General features: G+C 38.6%; 1 protein-coding gene across 1 annotated transcript in view; it reads left to right on the top strand.

The window, feature by feature from the left end:
- LOC116539499 (cytosolic carboxypeptidase 4-like) overlaps window positions 1–10,629 on the top strand; it is a 33,106-nt gene extending 22,477 nt beyond the window's left edge. The window contains exon 2 of the mRNA XM_032262487.1: window positions 9,199–10,629. Coding sequence (XP_032118378.1) covers window positions 9,199–9,406 — 208 coding nt within the window. The 3' untranslated portion in view covers window positions 9,407–10,629. The remainder of the gene's footprint in view (window positions 1–9,198) is intronic.
- The last annotated feature ends 1,320 nt before the right edge of the window (window positions 10,630–11,949 follow it).

The following is an 11,949-nucleotide window of genomic DNA, read 5'->3' as shown; positions in this document are numbered from 1 at the left end:
GGAGGTTGCGGTGAGCCGAGATCGCGCCATTGCACTCCAGCCTGGATAACATGAGTGAAACTTCGTCTCAGGAAAAAAAAAAAAAAAAAAAAAATTTTGGAGATTTAGTATTTTATTCTTCAACTCTGCTGTGCTGTCTGAAAAGTATCTTGACCATGTTTGGTGTCTTTGTCATGAAATCTTTTCTCTTTCATATGTCCAGGATAGTATTATTGCCTAGGTTGTCTTCCAGCACTTTTATAGTTTGGGGTTTTATATTTAAGTTTTTATTATATCTTGAGTTAATTTTTGTACATAGTATAAAGAAGGGGTCCAGCTTTGACCTGCCGCGTTTGACTAGCCAGTTATCCCAGCACGCTTATGGAATAGGTAGTCTTTTCCCCATTGCTTGTTTTTGTCAGCTTTGTCAAAATCCTAGAAAAAGGTCCTAGATGAAGTGAAACACAAAATTGACAAGTGGGATCTAATTAAATTTAAGAGCTTCTGCAGTGCAAAAGAAACTATCAACACAGTAAACAGACAACCTACAGAATGAGAGAAAATATTTGCAAACTATACATTTGACAACAGTGTAATATCCAGCATTCAAAATATATAGTTCAATATAAGGAACTTAAATTTACAAGAGAAAAACAAACAATCCCATTAAAGAGTGGGCAAAGGACATGTAAGACACAAAAGAAGTAAGTATGTGGGAAGCAAGAATATGAAAAAAAAAAAAAAAAAGCTCAACATCACTGATCATTGAAGAAATGCAAATCAAAACCACATTGAGATACCATCTCACACCAGTCAGAATGGCTATCATTACAAAGTCAAAAAATAACATGTTGGGATGGTGGTGGAGAAAAGTCAACACACATATTGGTGGGAGTATAAATTAGTTCAACCATTGAGGAAAACACATGGTGATTCCTCAAAGAGCTAAAAGCAAAACTATCATTCCACCCAGCCATCCCATTGCTGGGTATATACCCAGAGGAACATAAATCATTCTACCACAAAGACACATGCATGTACTATACGCAATAGCAAAGACATGGAATCAACCTAAATGCACATCAATAATAGACTGGATAAAGAAAATGTGGTACATATACACCATGGAATACTATGCAGCCATAAAAAAGAATGAGATCATGTCTTTTGTGGGAACATGAATGGAGCAGAAGGTCATTCTCCTCAGCAAACTGAAGCAGGAGCAGAAAACCAAATACCACATTTTCTCACTTATAAGTGGGAGCTAAATGATGAGAACTTTTGAACCCAAAAATGAAACAGTAGGCGCTAGAATCTACTTGAGGGTAGAGGGTGGGAGGAGAGAGAGGAGCAGAAAAGATAACTGTTGGGTACTGGCTTAATAGCTGGGTGATGAAATAATTTGTACAACAAACCTCCATGACACAAGTTTACCTGCATAACAAACCTTCACGTGTACCCCTGAACCTAAAATAGATGTTAAAAAAAAAGTAGCTTGAAATTCTTTATCTGAAAATCTTAAAATTCTTTCAAATTTATATTAAATAATACTTGTATACATTTATTGGGTATATCAAGTCTTAATTTGCTCTTCATCTTACCTCAAATGAAGACAATTCATCTGAACTAGCTGTGCATGTCACCTAAAAATGATCCTGGCCTGACCTCCCATCTACGAGTCCTAGCATGCAGGCTGTGCTTTGGGGATACATTGTGACCTGATGCATATTGTGATGGTTAATACTGAGTGTTTAACTTGATTGGATTGAAGGATGAAACATTTTATTCCTGCGTGTGTCTGTCAGGGTGTTGCCAAAGGAGACCGACTTTTGAATCAGTGGACTGGGAGAAGCAGACCCACCCTCAATCTGGATAGGCACCATCCCATCAGCTGCCTGCACAGCTAGAATAAAGCAGGCAGAAGAAGCTAGAAGGACTAGACTGACTAAGTCATCTGACCTTCATCTTTCTGCTGTGCGGGATGATTCCTGCCCTTAAACATCAAACTCCGTGTCCTTCAACTTTTGGACTCTTGGACTTACACCAATGATTTGGCAGGGACTTTCAGGCCTTTGGCCACAGACGGAAGGCTGTGCTGTTGGCTTCCCCACTTTTGAGGCTTTGGGGACTCAGACTGGCTTTCTGCCTCCTCAGCTTGTGAGTGGCCTATTGCGGAACTTCACCTTGTGATCATTTGAGTCAATTCTCCTAATAAACTCCCCTTTCATATATTCATCCTATTAGTTCTGTCCCTTGAGAGAACCCTAATACATGCATGTTTCTTACCTTTCCTAGTTTCATCCTAGGAACCTAAAATTCCTCAGAGAGAGGATTTTTAGTTGATCTTATCAGAATCCTTAGTAATTTTTGGAAGACTCCTCAGCCTGCTTGACAAACTGGAAAATAATTTATCCTTTCTTACTTTTTTCTGTAAATTTTCCAAAGTTAAGTATATTTAGCATATATTTTTCATAGTCTATAGTTGAAGGTTTAGGCCACTTTCTAGTTTCACTGTAATTGAAATTTTTTTTTGGACTTTTATTTTTTGAGAGTTTGGAAAAGACAGTGGAGTGAAGATACCATTTACCACTAACTTAGGTTTTTTGTGTGTGTATTATTCCTCTGTAAACAATGCTAGAATGAACTTCCTGGTATCTAAAATAGATATTTCTGCCCAACCATTTTATTAATGAGATGTTGACTATCTGGGTGAAAGATTTCTTTTTTAAAGCTTTTGATAATTGTTGCAGATTACCTTCTGGAAAGACTGTGCCACCCTTCAGTACTTGCAAAGGTATTCGTTTACTTGGACCCTCTCTAATGTAATACTTAATAATCTTCTCACATATTTTGTGTCAGTTTTATACATGAACAGTGATATCCTAGTATCATTATTTTACTTAGTGTAAGCCTCACTTTTCAATTTTTTCCTATATTTATATCCCCACAGCCTTCATTTATACGTTTTCTATTCATACCCCTGATCATTTTTCACTGGCGAGGATCTTGTTTGGTCAGGTTATAAGAATTCTTTAAATATTCCCAACAATGACCATTCGATGGTTTTACACATTGCAAAACTTTTCTTGCTTTTTACATGGCTTTCAAATATGTTGACCAGGTTTTAGATTTCTGTTTTATTTCTAAAAGATTTTTTAAAAGAGTTCAATTGCCTTTGGTGTCAAATTTAGAAAGAATTCTATCATAAGTTCTATAAAACATTAATTGTGTTTTCTTTTGATATTTCTATAATGCATTTTCTTAATACTTTCAAGCCATCTAGATGTTTTATCATGGTGTGAGATAGGGTTATAACTTCGTTTCATGCCAAAATGGCTGCAGGCACTCTATTTTCAAAAGCTTCTCTTATAGGGTAATACCTTGTATACATAATAGTGTCTTCATTTCCAACTTTCTCATCTTTTGCATTATATTTTTATTTCTTCTGCTTTCTTATGTTTTGTCAGAGTAGCTTATAAAGAGTCCTAACCTGAGTAGAGCAAGTAACCCCTAATTGCCCTTTCTTTAAATAACTTTTTTTAAAACCTAATTCCACGTTTTTGTTGGTCATTTGGTCTTCCAGTTACATTTCAAACAATTTCAAAAATTTTTAATTGAAGAAAGTATTTACTTCAAAATAGTTTGTAATTTCCTTTGTATGTATTTAAGAGTCACTTTATCACCCACACTGAAACTTGGTACTTTTTCATGTAAACCTACATTTTTTTTATTGCTTTTATGACTAAGCATTTTATATATCTTGGTTCGTTTGTGGATGAATTTTTAATTGTTACATTACAGTTTTAACTGGTTAAGGCTCAAATAGCAAAACTATTAATATCAATATTAATAATCATTTATTTTTGTGGTTGAGTAGTATTTCCTGGTATGCAGGTCCCATAGTTCATTAACCATTCACCTATTTTTGGACATTTTGATGTTTCCAGGTTTGGGCTATTACAAATCAAGCTGCTGTGGACTATCATGTACAGATTTCAGTGTGGATATAAGTTTTTAGATGCCTGGGGTGTAATGGCCAATATTTCGAGTTTTTAAAGAAACTGAAAAACTATATTACAGAATGGCTGTACACACCTACCAGGAATGTATCAGGGTGAAAGGAACGTATTAGAGATCTGGCTCATCTGTCTTCTCTCCAGCATTTGGTATAATGACTATTTTAAATTGTATTTCTTTTCATAGGTGGGCAGTGATAGCTCGTCTTAGTCTTAATTTGCATTTCCCTCATGGCTAGTGTTGCTGAACATCTCAACTATTTATATAATACAGTAGAAATTTTATAAATTTTAATTCAACTGTTAAACATCATCTTAATAGCTTAGGAAAAGAAAAATCTGTGTATTTGCTTATATTTTTACTCTTTAGTTGCTTTTTCTGCCTTACTTGTGTTAAAAATTTCTTATTATTTTATTTATGTTTAAAGAGTTTTCTTTAACCATTCTTTTAGGGTATTTGTTGGCAAAAAAATTATCAAAACTTTACCTCCCATGAGAATGTTTTAAGTTTCCCTTCATTTTGGAAAGATATCTTTGCTAGTTTTAGAGTATTAGGTTGTCAGTTCTTTGCTTTCAACACTTGAAAATTAGTGTGCCATTTTCTTCTGTCCTCTGTGGTTTCTGACGAGAACTCAGCTGCCATTCAAATTGTTTTTCCCTATAGCATGGTTCCCCTAAAGTTTCTGTCTCACAGCTTTCAAGATTTTAAGTTTCTCTTTAGTTGAAGAAGGTTAGCCACGATCTGTTTTTGCATTGATTTCTTTGGCTTTATCTGTCTGGGGTTTTTCTAAGTTTCTTGTAGTTGTAGGTTTATGTCTTTCACAGAGTTTAGGACATTTTCAGACGTTATTTCGTTGGATACCTTCAGAGCCTCTCTTCTTTTTGGGATAATGGTGAAATGAAGATTAGATCTTTTTGTTATAATGCTACAGGGTCTTAATATTCTTTTTATTTTTTAAGTCTATTTTCACTCTTTTGTTTAAACTGGGTTTCTCTATTGATCTACTTTCAGGTTCACTGATTCTTCCCTCTCCTTTCTCTTGTCTGTTGTTGAGACCCTCCATTGAGTTTCCTTTATCTAGCTTTTTATATTTTTTCATTCTAAAATTTTTATTTCATTTTTCTTTAGAGCTTCCATCTCTTTGCTGAGACTTTCTATGTTTTTTACCGAGTTCTATAATTCTGTTATTGGATTTCTCACCTCTATGGTTTCCATTTATTTTTCCTACATTTTTTCTGGGACTTTCTGTTTCTTTCCTGAGACATTTTATTTTTTTCATTTGTTTCATGTGTCTATAATTACTCATGGGAGCACTTATATGCTTTAAAATCCTTGCCAGATAATTCTAACACCTGTATCATGTCTTGATTATCTTCATTTTTGGTATGATGAGTGATTTTCTATTGAAACTCGGACATTTTGAGTATTATTCTATAAGGCTATGGATTTTATTTAAATCTTCTGTTTGAGCTGATCTTCTGTGACACCATTCAGACAATAGAAAAAGGGAGCTCGTTACTGTCAGGTGTTGGGTGAAAGTCGAGGCTCCCCACTAGGCCTCCAGGGGCACCTAGTGTGGGGAGGGGCTCCTTGCTACTGCTGGGCCATGGTGGGAATTCCAGCTCCCCACCACACCTTTGCTGATCCCACTCTGGCCAGAGGAAGTGGGAGTTCCTCCTCAATGCTCTCCAATGGTAGGGGACAGTCTTGTTACTGACAATTGTGTGTAGAGGTCCAAGTTCCCCACACAGCCTCCACTGATACTGAGGAAGAGGAAGCCACATTATTATCAAATGGGATAAAAGTCTTGACTCCCTCCCCTGACTTCTCTCCCTATACCCCCTCCTCAGCATGGGTGAAAGAAGTGGGTTTGGGGTACACCCTAACAGTCTGGAGAGAGTAAAAGCCTAGGCTTCCTGTTTTTGTTGATGGGGTTGGGGGTGGGACTGCTGGTTTTTTTTGTGGTGTTTGCCTGGATAGAACAAACTTTTATCTCTTGCTAAGCTGCCCCTTTCCTCATCATGTGGCTAGAGAAAACAATTCTGGTTGGGGCTTTTAATCATCTGTACCTGTTGGCGTTTCCAGCTCTCAGATGTTCCAGCTCCAATTTCCTTCTGTGAAGCCAAAAGGAAACCCAGAGAGATCCTTGCCAACTCCACCTGCCAGTCCTGAGGCCCCGATACAGTCTTTTTCTCTCCCCACTCCATTCACATTTCAGTGTCTTCTTGTTTTTTTAATATATAATATTGAGGGCAATTAGAAGGAGGAAAAGGTAGAAATACTTCTCTATTTTTTAGAAGTGGCAGTCTTTGAATATGTATCTTAATTCCCTAACTTATTAGAATGCCTACATTGCACTTAGGCAAATAAGTGAGAGACAAAATTAAATAATTTTTAGACTCCTAAGTTTATATATATGTTTATTACATATACGTTACATAATGTATTATTATATAATATATAATATGTATTATAAATTTTATTTGTGCTGTATATTTATCAAATATATATATCATTATATATATATCAAATATATATATCATTATATATAAACATATTACATATATTTTATTACATATAAATGACAAAGGAAAACAAATTTGTTATAAATTACTGGAATTCACAGACATGATAATTGTGGCATAATCAATATATTAAAATTTTTGAAAAATACAAAAGTAATTTCACAAAAGATAATTCAAATATGGCTTTTTCTGTACACACTTCTGTTATATGTTCAATTCAGCAGCTCTTTATGCATGTCTAGTATGATCTCATTACATTCTAGGTGTTCTATAGTATAAAACAAACAAATCTGACAGAGGCATGGGCCTTATTGGCAATAAGACTATAACCATGTTAATAATAAAAATAAATTAATTTGTAAAGACTCATATTTAGAAAAGGGAAGTTTCATTAAGAGATGGAGTTACCAAAATGGTCCTTTGGTAGAAATTAAGATGAGATTTTTTTAAAAAAACTGTATTTGTTTGTATGTTGAGGGGTTGGCAGACCATTTTAGGAAATTGTGAAGGCTTGGGAAAATGTTAAGTCTGAGAATTCTGAATGACCACAACAGGTACAACTTGGCAACGTGATGAGTGGGAGAACCACAAGCTCATGAGTGACAGGAGCCAACTGTGCGGGATGCAAGGCAGGACGTTATTTAAGCAACGTTGATCTTGTTGTGTCCCAGTGGACCCTGTAGGAAAGCCCTGTTCATCAGTACTCACACCACCCTGTTCATCAGTGCTCACACCTCCCTGTTCATCAGTGCTCACACCGCCCTGTTCATCAGTGCTCACACCTCCCTGTTCATCAGTGCTCACACCGCCCTGTTCATCAGTGCTCTCACCGCCCTGTTCATCAGTGCTCACACCGCCCTGTTCAACAGTGCTCACACCGCCCTGTTCATCAGTGCTCACACCTCCCTGTTCATCAGTGCTCACACCGCCCTGTTCATCAGTGCTCACACTGCCCTGTTCATCAGTACTCACATAGGGAAGGTAGCATCTTTGCAAGTTCCAGAATTTGAAAGTGGCATAATAAAAATTATGTTTAAGAGATATTATTCATAATAGTTATTGCAGTAACCCAGGTGTGAAGCACCAAATCTAAATGAATGCTTTCCTTCCACACCATGCCTCACCATCTTCTTCAGAATCGACAGTAGAGCAGTGGAATTAAAATGTGGTGATTGCCTTTATTTCACAAAATACTCTGCTAGACAACATCCATGTGTTCTCTCAGTTAGTATTCAATGCAATTATTGAGGACTTACTATTGACATTCTATGAGATTAAGCACTTTTTCCAAAGTCCCACAGCCAATATTTAAATACAGTCTCTTGACACTGCATGACCCTGACACCTCCATACCTGGCGTGATGGCAGGTGAGGCACAGGCTCTCGGGGTCCTTGATGACTTGATCCTGCATTGCAGCTAGGGCAGCTCTTACCTTCCTTTACCCACCTACTTTATTACCCACAAGTCAGCCTGTAAAATATGATAACAATTTAATGTTGTGGTGCTGTAGAAACAAGTTTCATATTTCTTCCCCTTCCTCTCCATTCAGGCAATGTCCTGCCAGAACTTCAGTTTAGGGTACTGCAGCCCAGAGAGCACAGAAGCAGCTCACATCAGTCAGCAGACAATTAAGACACTGGCCCTTGATTCATTTTCCAAGCTAACGTGTAACCATGCCGCTGATTTCCCATTTTCATTGTTTATGGCACGGCAGGTGGATGAACAGCTCTCCCTGATTTATGAAGTGCTTGCCTTCTATAAATCACAGAGTAGAAACCCAGCACGCTGCTAATCCTAATTGGTTAAGTCCTAAGTAGGGAGTGATTAGAAAGTCTTCAGGAATGAAGGTGCCTCATGCAAATGAGGGAGTCATACAGCTCCTTGGGAGGAAACTCCCCCTGCTCACAATATGCGGTGAAGTTTTTGTTGTTCATTCCTGCTGCCCTCTTCTATCTCTTGCCGGTCAACCCCTGTTGATCTTCCATTTGTAATAAACTGGAGGGAGGGGTGAATGAGGAAGTACACTGCAGAAGCGGAATGCTGTTTGCCCACTTACTCTCTCATTTGTTAATTTCAATCTGGATTAATTTTCCAGTTCCTATAAACCATTCATCATGAAGAAGGAGAACCGTGCAACAGGACTCATAGTGTTGTTTATTGGAGTGGGAAACCTGAGGGCTTTGAATTCTGTCTGCCTGCATTCAGATACCACGCTTTCCTGCGAGAAAATAACATGGCATTCCCAGGCACTCAACGATGGCCTTCTCTGATTGGTCTCTTAAAGCCTAAACTACTCTGAAAAATTTTAAATATGTGAGGCTGTGCACATCTTCTAATTGGAAATAGGGCTAAGAAATGCAGACTCTGCTGGCGGAAGAAGAAAGAAGCCTGCAAATTGTGTACAACTTTCCCCCAGCCTCAAGGCTGAGGACACAGGATAGTGTGTGTACGACACATTTAAGGGAGCAGTGACCTGAGATTAAAACACAGAGCAGGAAGCTTCCACTCTCCTGTTCCAACCAATTGAATATGTTCCCTTTTTGGCTAACGTCTCTTTTCATTTCTCTCTCCTCTTCCCCATCTTCCTCCTTCTACTTCCCTTCCCCTTTGTACTTTTTCCCTGTCTACCTTCCTCTTTTTCCTTTCTTCTCCATATCTCCTGGGACCAAATGGCAGCTGCAGCAGCAGAAGTGGCAGCATCCCTTTGGAACTGGAGGATGAACCTCCCTGCATGGAGGAGGTTGATTACAGTTCAGACAGCAGCTCAGAACAGGAAGGGAACTTGTCTGAGTTGGACCGGAGGATCCAGGAGTGTGCCTTCAATAAGGACGAGGGAGAGGAAGAAGAGGAGGCACCGGGGCAGGGAGGAGAAGCCATCCCATAGCCCCGAGGTTCACAGCAAGTTCTGTGTCTCCAACCATTGCATTGGACAGGCAGCTATGTTGCTGCTGCTTCATGATCAGACACACACAATGTATGCGTCAGTGCAAAAAGCCCGCCTGTGTGAACTCAGCAACCCCGTTTCCAGATTTTATTCTAGTTTCCCTATGCATCGAAGCTGGCCACTTTATAACATTTTGCATGCACATGTAGGTAGCCCCTGGGGCCTGTGCAAGCTGCCATTGTGCTTAGAATGGGACTCCACGTATGTACCTATACAACCATCCTGCCTTATCTGCACATGTACCCCAGAACCTAAAGTACAATTAATTAAAAAAAAAAAAAGAAATGTGGCCAAACAAACATTACTGTACAATAGTTCCTCCTTATTAATCCCAAATTAATCCAAGACTTCTATGAGAACTCCTGGAAGTAGGCGCTCTGTTTTCATGGTTATTTCTATGGTAGAAGATATCCAAGTTGATTGTATCCTTGCCACATAATAGCATATATCCGAATCTTTTCCAGTACTGCAAAATGGCATTTAATTGCTCCAATTGCATGCTCTGGTTACTAGTAAATATGAATATCTTCATTAAAACAAACAAACAGAAAGAATGGGACTCAACGGGTAACTTCAGGATTACCATGGATCCTTTCAAGATTGTTCTGTTATTCTCCATTCCTGTGCTTGAAACTGGAGCGAGCTGGAAGTAGAGGAGTTGGGTTTCTCCTTGGCGTCTCAGCGAGAATTCTAAGTGGCTATTTAAGTTGTTCCATCTATGAGTGTCATCTTCTACTGTTATTTCCCCACCATGGCATTTGAGCTCCCCAGAGCAAACCGTGAGCCCCACTGAGACTCTTGAGATCTGGCAGGGTCTTCAGGTGCTGGGTGCTTCAACATGAAAAACTGTGCATCCAAGTACTTGCAGGTTTCATCCATGATGTTCTCAGGCAGCATATATTTTACATACGTGGTACAAGCCAGAAGCTGCGCTAGACTCTAAGAAATAAGACATGGTCACTGGTCTTCACAGATTTTAAGATCCTGTGTATTCAGACCACCAAACATCATGCTGGGAAGCAGCAAGACCTACTGGAAAATTTATTCATTTCAGAATCAGACAGCTGTGGTTCATATCCTGTATCTGGCAGTTGCCTGTTATAACAACTTAGAAAAGTAATTAAGTTTCCCTAAACTTCAGTTTTCTTATATATAAAATGTTGATAAGCATACCTATATCATAAAGTTATTGTAGAACGAAATGAGATAATATATAAAAGTCTGCATAAGCATTTGGAAAACAACAACATTGGCTTATTTTTCTTCATAACACAAACACAACATTCTATATAAGAATTCTGACAGTAAAAAAAAAATTCTCACCAACCTGGCCACTGGGGTGAAACCCCATCTGTACTAAACCCCATTTCTACAAAAATTAGCCAGGCATGGTGGCGCATGCCTGTGATCACAGCTGTTTGGGAGAATGAGACGGGAGAATTGATTGAACCTGGGAGGTGGAGGCTGCAGTGAGTGGAGATCCCACCTCTGCACTCCAGCCTGGACGACAGAGTGAGACACCATCGCAAAAAGAAAAAAAAAAAATTATCTGGGGTCACATGGTAAGAAATAGGCCCTCTTACTGGAAGGGAGCTGAGAAGAAGATTACACAGGAGCAGAACCTAGGAGGTTGGAATGACTTAAAACAGGTAAAAATAGAGCAAAGCCTTTCAGCATGTGGAAGAAAGTGCTTAGATATTTGAATAATGAAGTGTACACCACCTGTGAAGAAAGGATGAGAAGGGACAGCAAAGGCAGCGGTAAAATGAGAGAGAGAATATGCTAGATCAAATTTAGGCTGTTTTAGATGTCATATGTATTTAGTTAAAATTAGGTTTAGCTGCAAGAGATGGACAACTTATCATGGGAGCAGCTTTTATAAGGCGTAAGTTTATTTCTCTTTCCTGTGGAATTCTACACGCTGGAATACCAGCCCTAGTGTCATGGCTGCATGGTGTGAGAGAGCTGGCTTCTGCAGTTTTCTGGCTGTACTATGTATTGCTTCTACTCTTGGTCTAGAATGGCTACCGAAGCACCAGCCATTGCTTTTGCATCCCAGACAGCAGCAAGAAGAACACAAAAAGAAGTGCCCACTTTCTATCTTTCCAAAAGCTATACATAATATTTCTGCTTCGTCTCATCAGCTGAAAAAATAGGCCGATGGCCACAGGAAGCTGCAACAGAGGTTAGAAAACACAGTCTTAATATGAGGTGGGCCCAGCTAAAATTCAAAGTTTGAAGTAAAAGTCTGAATACCAAGGGAAAAGATAATAATGCATATTGGGGGATTATATATCTGCTAAGGGACTTCCCCTGATATTCCAAACACCACCAAGAGATTTTTGGAAACATTAGAATAATTTCAGATGAAACTCATGGCACACACCTCGTGACCCGCAGAGCAAAACTTGGCCATAGATTAGCTCCACGGCATAGAAGAAAGGCATCTATGTTGTGATTTGGGGAGCTGATGGCGTTATTGA

This window comes from Sapajus apella, unplaced genomic scaffold, assembly GCF_009761245.1.
Source record: "Sapajus apella isolate SASKATOON/1434 unplaced genomic scaffold, GSC_monkey_1.0 scaffold129, whole genome shotgun sequence".
Taxonomy (NCBI): domain Eukaryota; kingdom Metazoa; phylum Chordata; class Mammalia; order Primates; family Cebidae; genus Sapajus; species Sapajus apella.
Note: the sequence above shows the minus strand (reverse complement) of the source record. Positions and strands in the feature narration are given on the sequence as shown.